The sequence below is a fragment of the Scyliorhinus torazame genome, chromosome 2 (genome assembly GCF_047496885.1).
Source record: "Scyliorhinus torazame isolate Kashiwa2021f chromosome 2, sScyTor2.1, whole genome shotgun sequence".
NCBI classification, from domain to species: domain Eukaryota; kingdom Metazoa; phylum Chordata; class Chondrichthyes; order Carcharhiniformes; family Scyliorhinidae; genus Scyliorhinus; species Scyliorhinus torazame.
Window position 1 is genome coordinate 90,605,221 of NC_092708.1, and position 18,180 is coordinate 90,623,400.

Sequence of the window (18,180 nt, forward strand, 5' to 3'; positions counted from 1 at the left end):
AAAGGATTTTGATGTAAACAATCTGTTCATCACAGTAATCTGTAATTTAATCAAAAGAAAACCCGGAGCCTCAATTTCTGATACCAATGCAGTATTATATGTTATGACCTTTTGATGAATTGAGAGCTCCGTTCCCATGTGGGTGCAGCCATCTTGTAATGACTATTTCACCTGATCACTGTTGATGTTATGAAGAGAAACTACTGCTGTGTAGCTGGAGAGCTGCACGCCAGTTTTCATGTCTCAACCAGCACTCTGCACACTGAGGGGAAGATTCCACCCACTATTCAAATAAAATAATTTATTTCAGGCAAGTCAAGGATCCTGAATTAGATTCACCTTGCAATTAACTCACAGAAAAAACCATGGGCTGGATTCTCCGCTGGCGGGATTCTCCGTTGCGTCAGCAGCACACCCACGCCTGCAGATTTCCCGAAACATTCCCGCTGCCAGTGAGGGCGCGCTGCCCAGGAAAATGTGGCTGGCGGACCAAAGAATCCAGCCCCAATGTGTCTGAATTTTCCATCCATTGGGCTCATGCTCTCAGCAGGCCTGGAAGCGCAGTTGGGCCCAGGACGTGATTTCACGCTGTCTGGTCACTAAACGGGAAACCAGTGTGAAACGTGCGTTGGGAAACACTCAGTGCTGCCCGCAGGGCAGGAAGAGAGTCGGTGCTTCTAACGTGCTCCCTCAGGGTGACAGCCACTGCGGAGCTGTCTCAGGGAGCTGCAGACCTGTGAAAAATACATTGTGATGAAAAAAAACTATGCAAATAGTGTCTAGGCAGCACATTTAAACACAAACCTCCATCCCCAGAAACCGTTTTAAATTTCATTTCAGCCCGGATATTTCCCGCCGGGATTGAGGTTGAAGCTGAAACATAAAGGCTGCCTGGCCAATTGGCCCACCCGATAACCATGAAAGCAGATGGGCCAGATAAAATTGCAATTCAATTGACCCCTTAATGGGCTACGTTAGTGTGGTGAACCACTGTAATTGGAGATGTAAGGTAGGACCTGCACTACAGGTTCGCCGGTAGCTCCTGCCGGCTGGCTTCGCCCACGGAGAACTGTATAAATATGCATGACCTCCAGTGCCCTGCCATTTCGCCAGCTGCAGCAGGAGGCCACACATCTGACTGTAATAAAGCCACAGTTGTACCCAACGTTAGTCTTTGTGCAATTGATCGTGCATCAATTTATTACAGTCAGATTTTCCACAGAATGGATATCCAAATTAAGCCCGATCGCCAGCAGCTGGATCCACACTCGCCCGACACCAGGAAAGACTTTACTCACTGGCTGGCATGTTTTGAGGCCTACATCAATGCGGCGGACCCCGCGCCAACGGAGGCTCAGAAGATAAATGTCCTGTACTCCAGACTGAGCTCCAGCGTGTTCACGTTGATCCAAGACACCACGAATTACACAAAAGCAATGGAATTCCTCAAAGAACACTACGCGCAGAAGACGAACACGCTCTTCGCCAGGCATGTACTTGCCACCCGCTCGCAACTACCAGGTGAGTCCATCGAAGACTTCTGGCGGGCCCTAATTCCACTCGTCCGGGACTGTGACTGTCAGGCCGTTAGGGCCGCCGAACACGCAAATCTCCTCATGCGCGATGCCTTCGTGACGGGGATTGCGGCGGACCGCATCCGAGAACGATTGCTGGAAGGGGCCACGCTCGAACTGGCGGAGACGAAAACCTTGGATCTCTCCATGACGGTCGCATCCCGTAACGTACAATCGTACCTCTCCCGCCGCGCTTCCCACCCTTCTACTCCTTCCTACCCCTCCTGGACCCTGCCGACGACCTCCTCAGCCGGGGCCCTGCCTTTGCAATACGCCTGCGCCACACGCTGATCCGCGCACTCCGGGGGTCCCCGTTGCTACGTCTGCGGTCAGCAGAAGCACCCCCGCCAACACTGCCTGGCCCACACTGCAGTTTGTAAAGCCTGCAGTAAGAAGGGCCACTTCGCGGCTGTGTGCCAGGCCCGTGCAGTCGCTGCGATCACGCCTGCTATCGCCCCCTCCCCCATGCCAGATGCACAATGGGAGCCGCCATCTTCTCCTCCCGGGTCCATGTGCGACCAATGGGTGCCGCCATCTTGTTCCCCTTCAGCCACGTGCACCTCATGGGCGCCGCCATCTTGTCCTGACCCCGCAATGTGCGCACCATGGGTGCCGCCATCTTGTCCCGACCCCGCAATGTACGCACCATGGGTGCCGCCATCTTGTCCCCCACAGGGTCTCCTGACATCGGAACCGCACACGCTCGCCACCCGAAGCATCCGATGGCTACCCGCAGCTCGCTTCGATGACGCTGGATCAATCTCGCCCGCACAACCTGGCCACCGTGTCGACGACGGTTAAAATCAACGGCCACGCGACCTCGTGCCTGCTGGACTCCGGGAGCACCAAAAGCTTCGTTCACCCAGATACGGTAAGGCGCTGCTCCCTCGCGGTCCACCCTGCCAATCAAAGGATCTCCCTAGCCTCCGGATCCCACTCTGTCCCGATCCGAGGCTTTTGTACAGTCACCCTCATGGTTCAAGGCGTAGAATTTAGTAACTTCCGCCTCTAACACACAGCGGGGCAAGATCAAAAATTATAAAATCCTGCGGTGGAGAATCGAGCTCTCCACCTATAATTACGAGATCCTGTATCGCCCCGGCAAACTCAACGAGCCCCCGGACGCCCTCTCCCGAGGTACATGTGCCAGCGCACAAGTGGACCAACTCCGGGCCCTACACGACAGCCTTTGTCACCCGGGGGTCACTCGATTGTACCATCTGGTCAAAGCTCGCAATCTGCCCTACTCCGTCGAGGAGGTAAGGACAGTCACCAGGGACTGCCAGATCTGTGCGGAGTGCAAGCCGCACTTCTACCGGCCGGACTGTGCGCGCCTGGTGAAGGCTTCCCACCCCTTTGAACGCCTCAGCGTGGATTTCAAAGGGCCCCTCCCCTCCACCGACCGTAACAGGTACATTCTCTGTGTAGTCGATGAGTACTCCAGATTCCCCTTCGCCATCCCATGCCCCAATATGACGTATGCCACCATCATCAAGGCCCTCAGCACCATCTTCGCTCTGTTCGGTTTCCCCGCCTACCTCCACAGTGACAGGGGATCCTCATTCATGAGCGATGAGCTGCGTCAGTTCCTGCTCAGCAGGAGTATAGCCTCCAGCAGGACGACCAGCTACAACCCCTGGGGAAACGGGCAAGTAGAACGGGAGAATGGGACGGTTTGGAGGGCCGTCCTGCTGGCCCTACGGTCCAGGAACCTCCCAGCCTCTCGCTGGCAGGAGGTCCTCCCTGACGCTCTGCACTCCATCCGGTCACTATTGCGCACCGTCACTAATAACACACCCCATGAACATGTATTTACCTTCCCTAGGAAGTCCACATCCGGGGTGTCGCTCCTGACTTGGCTCGCTGCTCCAGGACCGGCCCTTCTCCGTAGGCACATCCAACTCCACAAGGCGGACCCCTTGGTGGACAGGGTTCACCTGCTCCACGCCAACCCTCAATATGCCTACGTTGAGTTCCCCGACGGCCGCCAAGATACTGTCTCACTCAGGGACCTGACACCGTCAGGTTCCACCCCAACACACCTCCCCACCAATGCCCCCCCCCCCACCTCCCACCACGCCGCCAATATTGACCCCACCGGACCACCCCCCCCTCCCCTTTTCCACACAAGAGGACGAAGAGGACTTCAGCACGCTCCCGGAGTTCCCCAATGACTGGCCAGCATCAGCACCGCCACCACCGCCATCGGTGCCACCTCCACCACCGCCAGCACCGACTTCACCGCCACCGTTACGCCGCTCCCAACGAAAGCACCGGACCGGCTGAACCTTTGACGGACTCCAGACCGTCAACATGGACTTTTCTTTCCCTACCACTGTACATAATTGCACTAATTGTATATAGTTTCACGTCACCCCCGCCGGACTCAGTTTTAACAGGGGGTGAATGTGATGATCCACTGTAATAGGAGATGTAAGGTAGGACCTGCACTACAGGTTCGCAGGTAGCTCCTGCCAGCTGGCTCCGCCCACGGAGAACTGTATAAATATGCATGACCTCCATTGCCCTGCCATTTCGCCAGCTGCAGCAGGAGGCCACACATCTGACTGTAATAAAGCCACAGTTGTACCCAACGTTAGTCTTTGTGCAATTGATCGTGCATCAGTTGGCCTGCTTGATTGTCGATGGGAGTGCTTCCAACTCTTGTGCATGCCCCCCCAACCAAAACATTGAAGTCAAAATGTGCACGTGACTTCAAGCACTTCCAGGTGCTCGCCCGTCTGAGCAACATGAAATTCTGACCTTAGTGTACTGAAATGAATCAGTCTCCAAAGACAGATTGTAAGACACAGTGCACATCTCCAAAAATCTGTCCTGGTCCACCCACGTCGACGCTACCACCAAGAAAGCACAACAGCACCTATACTTCCTCAGGAAACTAAGGAAATTCGGCATGTCTACATTAACCCTTACCAACTTTTACAGATGCACCATAGAAAGCATCCTATCGGGCTGCATCACAGCCTGGTATGGCAACTGCTCGGCCCAGGACCGCAAGAAACTTCAGAGAGTCGTGAACACCGCCCAGTCCATCACACGAACCTGCCTCCCATCCATTGACTCCATCTACACCTCCCGCTGCCTGGGGAAAGCGGGCAGTATAATCAAAGATCCCTCCCACCCGGCTTCCTCACTCTTCCAACTTCTTCCATCGGGCAGGAGATACAGAAGTCTGAGATCATGCACGAACAGACTCAAAAACAGCTTCTTCCCCACTGTCACCAGACTCCTAAATGACCCTCCTATGCACTGACCTCATTAACCCTACACCCTGTATGCTTCATCCAATGCCAGTGCTTATGTAGTTACATTGTATATGTTGTGTTGCCCTATTATGTATTTTCTTTTATTCCCTTTTCTTCTCATGTACTTAATGACCTGTTGAGCTGCTCGCAGAAAAATACTTTTCACTGTACCTTGGTACACGTGACAATAAACAAATCCAATCCAATGCTGTCAGTTTTGCCCCATTCTCTGCCCCCGCGCCAAGCGCGATTGTGGCGCGGAGACACGGAGAATCCCGGCCATTATTTTTCTCCACACCATGCTCACAAATTTCAGGCTTTAGACCTGTTTCACCCCTCTGGGTGATTGGCTAATGAAATGTTTAATCGTTTAATAGTTTGACGGAAGATTTGAACAAATGGAAACCCACTTCCTCTGTACTTTGTTTTCTTTCTAGGTGTCATTTACCTCTCTTGTTTTAACCATTGCCATGTTGGTGATAGTTGTGATCAGAGTTGCAACCCTTGGACCACACATGTAAGTATTCTCACTTTAACATGCCAATCCTAAATAAAAGCTACAATACTGCAGTTGTTGTTCAAGGTTTAAATGTGTTTGAATTAAGTCCTGATTCTATCGATGGTATTTATTCACAAGGGGCAAAGTTTTAGACTTATCTAAATTGAATTTGATTCAACATCATTAGCCTCTCCTGTCAGTGGACGCCATCCCTCTTATGATCAGGTGTTTACTGTTTTACTGCCCAATGCTATTCCTCTAAAAAATAGTGTGAAACAAAGTTTTAATTGGATACTGTAATTCCCAATGTACAATGAGTCAGAAAGTGGACGACTTCACAAATGTTAGTCAACAGGTGGATTTATTTTATCAACAGTAAATGAAAGAACAAAGTAGTGGTTCACAGTGAATCACAACATATTTTACAATGATTGTTGTAGCATTGAAGATTATCAAACATGTTACATTCCCTGTTAGTGGACTAAGACTAACTTCTCTGAGCAGTAACTCCCTTCAACCGGATTGATACTACATTCAGGGAAACACTGTTGCCCACCATTGTGTCTCAGCCATACTGGTTCTTCCCTACCGACGCAGATTGTGTGTTTGTGTGTTCGTTGTTCGTTTCTTTCTTAGTTATGCAGGAAGCCAATGTCTTGAAATACCAATGAGCTCGCCACATCTGTAAATTGGCCAATTAAATTGTCTACCACCATCCTCAGTGATGGTCTCCTGCAATAATCCCTGGTGTCCTCAAATGAATTGGGCACATGAACATAATGAGTGCAAATGCTTAAGTGGTGTTCAAATGTATTTCTACTGTCTCAATTCCATGGGCTATTTAGGAGGTACCACCCAGATAACTCGTTCATCAAGATCTAATTCATTTCTTGCACTTGGCTGCTCCATGAATTTATTCCTTTGTGATTTAAATGTAATTTAATCATCTGATTCAACAAATTTACATTACCTTTCATATCCTAATTGTCATAATATATACCAGTATATCATGGTACAGATACACACACACTGATGGACTCACAGCAAGACCAATCAACACACACAACACCGCAGCCAATCACCAGTTAGAGCACACTCACTATAAAGACAGGGGGCATCAGAGTTCCCGCTCATTCGGGATGCAGCCTCCTACAAGGACAGAGCTTACAGCTTACAGCACAGATCCTCACCATGTGCTGAGTGCATAGACTGGTTCGGACAGGCATAGGTCTTTAGTTTAATTTAACTTTGTGTTAACCCACAGTGAAAGTATGTTCAACAGTTTCTAACTTAATAAAATAGTGTTGCACTATTTTAAGTGTTGGTGGCCTGTATGTGTTCCACGGATCCAGAGCACCCAACACATCATGATACCAGGAGTTGAGGGATATTAGAACTTCTTAGACCTACCTGCAAGTGATCTGCCTTCCACCAGCATTCCGTCATCCTGCAAAATGGACAGCGTCCGCCCGCCGCTGCCGCTCCGCATCACCGGTAACCTGGAGGCCAACTGGAAGATATTCAAACAACGCTTCCAGCTCTACCTGGAAGCCACAGACCGGGAAGCTGCCTCGGACACCAAGAAGATCGGTCTCTTCCTATCCACGGCCAGGGGACATGCCATCCACATTTTCAATTCTCTCACCTTTGCTGATGAAGATAAATCAAAATTCAAGACGGTCCTCCTCAAGTTTGACACTCACTGCAACACAGAGGTGAATGAAAGTTTCGAGTGCTCTGTATTCCAACAGCGTTTGCAGGGTAAGAATGAACCTTTCCAGTCCTTTCTCACCCACCTCCGTATCCTTGCGCAGTCCTGTAATTACGGGCCCACCTCCGACTCCATGATATGCGACCAGATCGTTTGCGGTGTTCAGTCGGACCTCCTACGCCAGCAGCTCCTCAAGGTAAAGCACCTCACCCTAGCGATGGCGAATCGAGATCTGTGTACTACATGAACACGCCACTAGTCGGTATTCCCACATCCAAGCGGCTGAAACTGCGCGGCAAGGTCCCCACGAGGCAGAACGGGTCCAAGCAATCGAGCAACTCCAGGGCCTCAGCCTGGATGAGGGTGGCCATTTCGCGTGCTTTTCACGGAATCCCGTGCTTGTGGGCACCGAACGAGGGGACAGCGACGTCGACGAACGTACTGCGCAGGGGTGCACCACGTACGGCCGCACCGCACATGCGCGGTGGCGCAGCGAACGTACTGACGCTACAACGTGCGGCAGCTGTGGCTCCGCCTACTTAAAGCGACAATGTCCTGCCAAATCCCGACAATGCCTGAGATGTGGCAAACTTGGCCACTATGCTGCATTATGCAGATCAGCCTGGCCTGCCAATTCGTATCGCTCCGGCCAGCATCGCAGGGATGTCTGGGCCATTCAACCCACGGTCACCGAGTCCGATGCGGACCTACTACCCGATATTGACACCGAGGACCCGAAGGCGCCCTTTCGAATCGTTATCGTGACAAAAAACAGGGTGTCCCCAAAGCAAAGAATCCAGCCTCTATCGGTATACAGCATTGATCCAGACGATGAGTGGTGTGCCACCCTTACGGTCAACCGGTCCCCAATACGATTCCGCCTGGACACTGGTGCCTCCGCCAATCTCATTGCGCGGTCTGACCTCCAAAGCCTTTGTGTCAAACCAGCCATCCTCCCATCAGCCTGCCAGCTACTAGGTTATAATGGCAATGCCATTGCTGCTAGCGGCTCGTGTCAGCTCGAAGGGACGCACAAGTCACACAAAGCCATCCTTCCCTTTGAAATCGTGGGCTCCTCGAAAGCTTCCCTGCTTGGCTCGCAGGCTTGCAAGCTGTTGAACCTAGTTCAGAGAGTTCACTCTCTCTCTCCTGCTGACGCATCTGCCTTTCAGGACACCGACTTCAGGGCGCAGCTCAACACCATTATCAACCAGGACCGCAAAGTCTTCGAGGGCATGGGCACCCTCCCGTACACCTACAAGATTTTATTAAAACCGAATGCCACACCTGTGGTGCACGCACCTCACAGGGTCCCAGCACCCCTTAAGGACCGCCTCAAGCAGCAGCGGCAGGACCTCCAGAATCAAGGAGTGATTTCCAAAGTCACGGAACCAGCCAACTGGGTCAGTTCCATGGTATGTGTAAAAAAGCCTTCTGGCAAATTGAGAATTTGCATTGATCCCAAGGATCTAAATCGCAATATCATGAGGGAGCATTATCCAATTCCCAAGTGCGAAGAGCTCACATGTGAGATGGCTCGCGCCAAGCTCTTCACCAAACTTGATGCCTCAAAAGGATTCTGGGAAATCCAGCTCGACAAATCCAGCAGGAAACTTTGCATATTTAATACCCCCTTTGGCAGATATTGTTACAACAGAATGCCATTCGGGATCATATCTGCATCAGAAGTGTTCCATAGGATTATGGAACAAATGATGGAAGGCATTGAAGGTGTTCGCGTCTATGTCGATGACATAATCATTTGGTCCACCACCCCGCAGGAGCATGTTAGTCGTCTCCAGCGCGTATTCAGATGTATACATGAGCATGGCCTCCGCCTCAACAGGGCCAAATGCTCTTTTGGTCAGACGGAACTCAAGTTCCTCGGGGACCACTGTAGCGCACAAAGACTCCGAGAGACGAATAGAGTGAAGTCGATGAGGCTTTATTAAGCGTGACTGTTCCCCCGCAGTTCAGTAGTAGACTGGCCTGCGGGGGAGGACTCCTGGTTCTTATACTCCGCCTTCAGAGCGGAGCTAGAGGTCAACGGCCAACCAGGACCCAGGATCTGTCAGCCAATGACATCACGGCTTCACAGTCCCACATGACCCCTAATGCATACTACCACATTCACCCCTTGTTAAAAATGAACCCGGCGGGGTGATGCTTCGCATGGTGGTAAGGGTTTACAAGGCTGGTCCTGGGAGGAAAACTTTCGCATGTTATTATAGTATGTACAAGGTTTTTTGTTTCGAACTATTTACAGTAATCGTCAGGAGAAAAAGACAAAATGTTCTCGTTAAAAGTCCACATATTGTAGTGTTAGATCGACGCCACGAGTCGGTCGGGCGGTCTGGTCGTCCGTGTCGATCGCCTCGGCCCCGGTGGTGGTGGTGGTGCTTGTTCCGGTGTTGTCGTCTCCGGGAGCCTTACGGTTTCAGCTTGGGCTTCACTCCTGGTCGGGCCTGGGAGGAGGACCGATCCTCCTGGGAAGGGGGCGGTCGCGGGGTGCGGCGGTGGCAGGGAGGGGGTGATTGGTGTCGGGGGAGTGTGTGTGTTGCCGGCGGGCGCCAGATCTCGCAGGGAGACCGTGTCCTGTCGGCCGTCGGGGTACTCCACGTAAGCGTACTGCGGGTTCGCGTGAAGGAGGTGAACCCTTTCGACCAACGGGTCCGACTTGTGCGCCCGCACATGTTTTCTGAGCAAGATGGGTCCTGGGGCTGCCAGCCAGGTCGGCAGCGACGTTCCAGAGGAGGACTTCCTGGGGAAGACAAGGAGGCGCTCATGAGGCGTTTGGTTAGTGCTAGTACACAGTAGTGACCGGATGGAGTGGAGGGCGTCCGGGAGGACCTCCTGCCACCGTGAAACTGGGAGGTCCCTGGGCCGTAGGGCCAGTAGGACGGTCTTCCAGACCGTGCCGTTCTCCCTCTCTACTTGCCCGTTCCCCCGGGGGTTGTAGCTGGTCGTCCTGCTCGAGGCTATACCGTTGCTGAGCAGGAACTGGTGCAGCTCGTCACTCATGAAGGAGGACCCCCTGTCGCTGTGGACGTATGCGGGGCAACCGAACAGTGTGAATATGGTGTTCAGGGCTTTAATGACTGTGGCCGCGGTCATGTCAGGGCAGGGGATGGCGAATGGGAAGCGGGAGTACTCGTCCACCACATTAAGGAAGTATGTGTTGCGGTCGGTGGAGGGGAGGGGTCCTTTGAAATCCAGACTAAGGCGTTCAAAGGGGCGGGAAGCCTTAATCAGGTGCGCACCATCCGGCCTGAAAAAATGCGGTTTGCACTCTGCGCAGATGTGGCAGTTCCTTGTGACTGTACGGACCTCCTCCAAAGAGTATGGGAGGTTGCGGGACTTAATAAAGTGGTAGAACCGAGTGACCCCCGGGTGGCAGAGGTCCTCGTGGAGGGTTTGGAGGCGATTAATTTGTGCGTTGGCACATGTGCCGCGGGATAGAGCATCGGACGGCTCGTTCAGCTTTCCGGGACGATACAAGATCTCGTAGTTGAAGGTGAAGAGCTCGATCCTCCACCTTAAGATCTTGTCGTTTTTGATTTTGCCCCGCTGTGCATTATCGAACATGAAGGCTACCGACCGTTGGTCCGTGAGGAGAGTGAATCTCCTGCCAGCCAGGTAATGCCTCCAATGTCGCACCGCTTCCACTATGGCTTGGGCTTCCTTTTCCACTGAGGAGTGGCGGATTTCTGAGGCGTGGAGGGTTCGGGAGAAAAAGGCCACGGGTCTGCCCGCTTGGTTAAGGGTGGCCGCTAGAGCTACGTCGGAGGCGTCGCTCTCGACCTGGAAGGGGAGGGACTCGTCGATGGCGCGCATCGTGGCCTTTGCGATATCCGCTTTGATGCGGCTGAAGGCCTGGCAAGCCTCTGTCGACAGAGGGAAGGTCGTGGTCTGTATTAGGGGGCGGGCCTTGTCTGCATACTGGGGGACCCACTGGGCGTAGTATGAAAAGAACCCCAGGCAGCGTTTTAGGGCTTTTGAGCAGTGCGGGAGGGGAAATTCCATGAGGGGGCTCATACGTTCGGGGTCGGGGCCTATTATCCCATTGCGCACTACGTAGCCCAGGATGGCTAGCCGGTTGGTGCTAAAAACGCACTTGTCCTCGTTGTACGTGAGGTTCAAGGCTTTAGCGGTCTGGAGGAATTTTTGGAGGTTGGCGTCGTGGTCCTGCTGATCGTGGCCGCAGATGGTTACATTGTCGAGATACGGGAACGTGGCCCGCAACCCGTGTTGATCAACCATTCGGTCCATCTCTCGTTGGAAGACCGAGACCCCGTTTGTGACGCCAAATGGGACCCTTAGTAAGTGGTATAATCGCCCGTCTGCCTCGAAGGCTGTGTACTTGCGGTCACTTGGGCGGATGGGGAGCTGATGGTAGGCGGACTTGAGGTCCACGGTGGAGAAGACCTTATATTGGGCAATCCGATTGACCATGTCGGATATGCGGGGGAGAGGGTACGCGTCTCGTTGTGTGTACCTGTTGATGGTCTGGCTATAGTCTATGACCATCCTTTGCTTCTCCCCTGTCTTTACTACTACCACCTGTGCTCTCCAGGGACTATTGCTGGCCTGGATTATGCCTTCCTTCAGTAGCCGCTGGACTTCGGACCGAATGAAGGTCCGGTCCTGGGCGCTGTACCGTCTGCTCCTAGTGGCGACGGGTTTGCAATCCGGGGTGAGGTTTGCAAACAAGGATGGGGGTTGAACCTTGAGGGTTGCGAGGCCGCAGATAGTGAGTGGGGGTATTGGGCCGCCGAATTTGAAGGTTAGGCTCTGTAGATTGCACTGGAAGTCTAATCCCAGTAATGTGGGGGCGCAGAGTTGGGGAAGGACGTAGAGCCTGTAGTTTTTGAACTCCCTCCCTTGCACCGTTAGGGTAACTATGCAGAAGCCTTTGATCTGTACGGAGTGGGATCCTGCAGCTAGGGAAATCTTTTGTGCGCTGGGACGGATGGTCAAAGAACAGCGTCTTACCGTGTCGGGGTGGATAAAGCTCTCCGTGCTCCCAGAGTCGACCAGGCATGGTGTCTCGTGCCTGTTTATCAGCACCGTTGTCGTCGTCGTCTGGAGCGTCCGGGGCCGTGCTAGGTCCAGCGTCATTGAAGCCAGACGTGGTCGTAATGGTTGAGCGTCTTCTTCGAACCCCGTGGAGCCGTCGACACTGGGGTCCGTTGTTGCCGTCCAAGATGGCGTCGGGTTGAACAAGATGGCTGCCCCCATGCATCGCACATGGCTGGGGGGTCACAAGATGGCGGCGGGGGTGGACAAAATGGCCGCCCCCATGCGTCGCACAGGTCTGGGGTGGTCCAAGATGGCGGCGCCCCTCCTCCCCTCGTGGTGGCCGGGACCCAAAATGGCGGCGCCTGCGGGTCGCACATGGGGCGCTGGGTGGGTTGGGGAGCGTTAGGAACACGCAGGACTCCCTCTTCTCTGGGGACAGCGGTGTCCGGGACCCAAAGTGGTAGCGCCGGCGGTTCATACATGGGGGGCGGGGGGGGGGGGGGGGGGTTTGGGGAGCTTTAGAGACGCGCAGAACACCCTCTTCTCCGGGGAGAGCGGTGGTCGGGACCCAAAGTGGTTGCGCCTGCGGGTCGTACATGGGGCACTGGTGGGGTTGGGGAGCGTAAAAGGCGTGCAGGGTTCCCTGTTCTCCTGGGACAGCGGCGACCTCCCGGGACCGGCACACAGCCGCGAAATGGCCCTTTTCCCCGCAGCTCTTACAGATCGCTGCGCGGGCCGGGCAGCGCTGCCGGGGGTGTTTCGCCTGGCCGCAGAAATAGCAGCGGGCTCCCCCGGTGCGACTTGGCGTTTGAACCGCGCAAGCCTGTGGGGTGTCCGGGGGGGGGGTGGGTTTGTCACGACGGGTGCGTACGGAGCCCAATGGGCTGCCGCGCGGTCGGGGCCGTAGGCGCGGGCGTTTCGCGCGGCCACGTCCAGGGAGGCTGCTAGGGCCCGTGCCTCTGAGAGTCCTAGCGACTCTTTTTCTAAAAGTCTTTGGCGGATTTGGGAGGAGTTCATACCTGCCACAAAAGCATCGCGCATTAACATGTCCGTGTGTTCATTTGCGTTCACCGGCAGGCAGCTGCAGGCCCGTCCCAAAATTAGTAGCGCGGCGTAGAATTCATCTATCGATTCTCCGGGACTTTGCCGTCTCGTTGCGAGTTGATAGCGAGCGTAGATCTGGTTTACTGGGCAAACATAGCGACTTTTTAGTGCTGCGAACGCCGTCTGGAAATCCTCTGCGTCTTCGATGAGAGAGAAAATCTCCGTGCTTAACCTCGAGTGCAGGACCTGTAGTTTTTGGTCTTCGGTGACCCGGCCGGGGGCCGTTCTGAGGTAGGCCTCGAAACAAGTCTGCCAGTGCTTGAAAGCTGCTGCTGCGTTCACTGCGTGGGGGCTGATCCTCAGGCATTCCGGGATGATCCTGAGCTCCATAGTCCTTTAGTCACGCTTAATAAATTGTAGCGCACAAAGACTCCGAGAGACGAATAGAGTGAAGTCGATGAGGCTTTATTAAGCGTGACTGTTCCCCCGCAGTTCAGTTGTAGACTGGCCTGCGGGGGAGGACTCCTGGTTCTTCTCCTCCGCCTTCAGGGCGGAGCTAGAGGTCAACGGCCAATCAGGACCCGGGATCTGTCAGCCAATGACATCACGGCTTCACAGTCCCACATGACCCCTAATGCATACTACCACAACCACATCTCCCAATTGGGTGTGCAGCTGGATGCGGACAAGGTAGCTGCCATCACAGCTATGAAAACACCAGAGGACAAGAAGGCGGTCCTCCGATTTCTGGGCATGGACAATTTTTTAGGGAAATTTATCCCTAACCTCGCCTCTCATACCACGGCTCTCAGGAACCTGGTCAGGAAGACGACAGACTTCCAATGGGTCCCTGCCCACGAGCGCGAATGGAGAGAACTCAAGGCAAAAATGACCATGGCCCCGATCTTAGCTTTCTTTGATCCAGCAAAGGAGACCAAAATTTCGACCGATGCCAGTCAATCTGGCATTGGGGCAGTGCTCCTTCAATGTGATGAGGTCTCATCATGGGCCCCTGTTGCATATGCGTCACATGCGGTGACCCCCACGGAGCAGCGCTACGCGCAGATAGAAAAGGAGTGCCTGGGCCTTCTGACCGGTGTGGTTAAGTTTCATGATCATGTCTATGGACTTCCTCAATTCACCGTCGAGACCGACGATCGCCCGCTGGTCAATATAATACAGAAAGACTTGAACGATATGACGCCTCGCCTCCAGCGTATTCTTCTCAAGCTCCGGCGATACGACTTCCAGCTGGTATACACCCCAGGCAAGGACCTTATCATTGCTGATGCTCTCTCCAGGGCAGTCAACACTCCATGTGACCCAGCGGGATTTGTCTGCCAGGTTGACGCCCATGTGGCATTCGCGGCCTCCAATCTACCTGCCTCGGATGAACGCCTCGTCCAAATTCGCCGCGAGACGGCAGCTGACCCCTTGCTACAGCGTGTCATGCGCCACCTAACGGACGGGTGGCTCAAGGGCCAATGCCCTCAATTCTATAATGTCAGAGATGATCTGGCGGTAGTAGACGGGGTTCTTCTAAAACTGGACCGCATTGTCATCCCTCATAGCATGCGCCAACTTGTCCTGGAACAACTACACGAGGGCCACCTTGGTGTGGAAAAGTGCCGCCGACTGGCCTGAGTGGCAGTGTACTGGCCTGGCATTAATGAGGACATAGCCAACACAGTACTCAACTGCCCCACTTGTCAGCGCTTCCAGCTGGCCCAACCACGTGAGACCCTGCAACCCCATGAGTTGGTCACGTCACCATGGACCAAGGTGGGCATCGACCTGTTCCACGTGCTGGGTAGAGACTATGTCCTGATCGTGGACTACTTTTCGAATTACCTGGAGGTGATAACGGTTGCACGACATCACCTCGTCTGCCGTCATTCGTGCATGTAAAGAAACATTTGCTCGACACGGCATCCCGCTCACGGTTATGTCGGACAATGGCCCCTGCTTCACCAGCCAGGAATGGTCCAACTTTGCCAGGTGGTACAATTTTGCCCATGTGACATCCAGTTCCCTGTACTCCCAATCCAACGGCAAAGCGGAGAAGTGAGTACATATAGTCAAACGGCTCCTATGCAAGGCTGCCGATGCTGGGTCTGATTTATACCTTGCCTTGCTGGCCTATCGCTCCGCCCCGCTATCCACTGGCCTGTTGCCAGCCCAGTTACTCATGGGTCGGACCCTGAGGACGACGGTGCCGTCCATCCATGTCCCAGACCTCGACCACGTTCCAGTACTTCGCCGGATGCAGCTGTCTCGTGCACAGCACAAGGCGGCTCATGACTCCCATGCAGCTGATCTCCCTGCTCTGGCTCCAGATGACAACGTCCGCATCCATCTTCCGGATGGTGGCTGGTCTGCATCCGCTGTTGTCCTTCGGCAGGTGGCCCCCCTCTCGTTCCTGGTTCGTCTACCGGATGGCTCTATTCTGCGCCGCAATCGACGTGCCCTTCATCTCGTTCCACGCTCTCCACGTGATCCTTCACTGTCCCGCTGACCCTGCCACGGACTATGCAGAGCTCCCTGTCACTCTGCCTCCCCCTGACTCTGACGCAGTCCAGCCCGCTCCTGAACCGCCGGCTCTCGACCCACCCTTGAGGCGGTCAACCAGAATTTGTTGCCCATCTCAGAGACTTGATTTATGAACTTTGCGGACTTATAGACTCTCTGAATTGTTTTGTTGCTTTGTTTGATCGTTTCCTTGGTTTGTATATAGTGTTGATCTCGTTATTCTTGTTGCATACTGCTTCTCAGCACCTGGCACATTCCCATGTAAATAGTTTAGTTCTCATGTACATAGTCCTGTAAATATGTCTTCACACCCCACACGTAGTTAGGAACATTCTCACCATACATTATTTATTGCCACACACATACATTCTTTTATAAAAGGGGGGATGTCATAATATACACCAGTATATCATGGTGCAGACACACACACACTGATGGACTCACAGCAAGACCAATCAACACACACAACACCACAGCCAATCACCAGTTAGAGCACACTCACTATAAAGACTCTGGGGCATCAGAATTCCCGCTCATTCAGGATGTAGCCTCCGACAAGGACAGAGCTTACAGCTTACAGCACAGATCCTCACCATGTGCTGAGTGCATAGACTGGTTCGGACAGGCATAGGTCTTTAGTTTGATCTAACATTGTGTTAACCCACAGTGAAAGTATGTTCAACAGTTTCTAACTTAATAAAATAAAACACTATTTTAAGTGTTGGTGGCCTGTATGTGTTGCACGGATCCAGAACACCCAACACATCGCTCATGATGTCACAAGCTACTACACAGACAATAATTAACCTTTGCTGTGCAATCTGTTCTCATGTTTCTAAATGTGTCAAATAATTTATGGACAGCAAGGTCCTACAAACACTGGTAAAGCGAAGCGCCAGTGAATCTGCGCTCAGTGGTGTTGGCTAAAGGATCAGAACCCTGGGAGAATAATGCCATGGCACTTTTTTCCTTTCATGAACATGCAGATATGACTTCAGTTACTCTTACTGAAGACATGTCAACTCCGTCATTGAACATCTCCCAAATCTGTGCCAATCTCTCCCGGAAGTCCAAGTTTGAATCCCTCCAACAAGTTTCTGCTCCTGCCACAGTGGCAAAATAGTTATTTTCAAATTCATAAATGACATTTTATGTGGCTGTGGAAGCAGTAAAATATCCCTCTTCATCTTTCTTGACCTGTCTGCACATTTGACATGTTTATATTACTCTTCTCCAACAATTCTCCACCGTCATCAATTGGAATTGGATGGGATTGTACACACCTGGTTACATTCTTATCTATCTAAATGTAACAAAATAATCACATGCAATGGCTTCCCTTTCCATTGCCAAACTGTTACTTCCAAGGATCTAATTATCATCCATGTACTGTCCCTCAGCAACATCAACCAAAACATAGCATTAACTTTTACATAAACAGTGATGACATCCAGCACTACGTCACCACCACCACTGTCCACTCCTCCACTCTTACTAAATTATCAGACCCCTTGTCTGATGTTCAGTGATGGATGTGCAGATATTTCTTCCAATTAAATGTTAAGAAAAATGTCAAAGTAATTTTCTTGAATCCTGGTACAGTTCAAAACAGATGGAAACTCAAAACAACTTAGATCTTCCAGATGTCACATGAACAGGGTTGTTGGTTTCACGTGATATTATTTGCATCAACAGGCAAGCAAGCTTCAGTATGACAATACCATAAGCTTTCAAATTCCAAACTTTTGTCTAGAAAACATTGTGAATTCTTTCTATAACTTGCTTGCAATACAGGCTAAAAGAACAAATATGTTTTTTAGTTCATTCATGGGAGTGGTCGAAGGGGGTGTGGTCGATGGGTCGGAGGGTAGTCAGTGGATTGGGTGGGTGCAGGTGCAAGGAAAGATGAGAGAATAAGTGTGATTAATTAGGGGATTAGTTCTGTAATTACCCAGGTATTAGACCAGGATGATTTTGTCGAACATTTCCTGGGTAACTATTCACGTAAGTCGGAACTGTCCCCAAAGTCAGAGACTTCCATGGAGGGCCCCTGGGAGCAGGGGAATTGCCCATCCGAAGTTCAACCATCATAGTCAATTCCCAAAGAGGTTAGTGCATTGGGATTTCCACAGGGTCCCAACACATATTTTGGATCGTATGTCCAAATTCAGATGATCAACAGATCAAAAGATCTGGGCCTCTGTTGTGGGATTCTGTAGTAGGTCACCAGGAAATTCGTATCTCGTTATCAAAAGTACTAGAGTGGTTGGGTAGTGTTTAAACTAAAATGGTAGGGGGATGGGAACCTATGCTTGAAGGCAGAGGAGGAGGAAGAAAGGACAAAAACAAAAGACAGTAAGAGGAATAAGAAAAGTGATAGGCAGAGAAAAAAGGGCCAGATTCAAATAGGCCCACAGTGAAAATTATTGGGAGACGAACAAGTAATGTTAAAAAGACAAGCTTAAAGGCTTTGTGTCATAACATGCGGAACATTCGCAATAAAGCGGATGAACTAATAGTGCAAATAGTCGTAAACGG

At 52.3% G+C, this 18,180-nt stretch overlaps 1 protein-coding gene across 3 annotated transcripts in view; it reads left to right on the top strand.

Annotated features, from left to right (window-relative positions):
• The window catches only part of slc38a11 (solute carrier family 38 member 11), a 239,926-nt gene that overhangs the window by 105,724 nt on the left and 116,022 nt on the right, over positions 1-18,180 (top strand). For all 3 annotated transcript variants that reach the window (XM_072474017.1, XM_072474034.1, XM_072474024.1), the window contains one exon: positions 5,278-5,357. In XM_072474017.1, the coding sequence (XP_072330118.1) occupies positions 5,278-5,357 (80 nt within the window). The remainder of the gene's footprint in view (positions 1-5,277; positions 5,358-18,180) is intronic.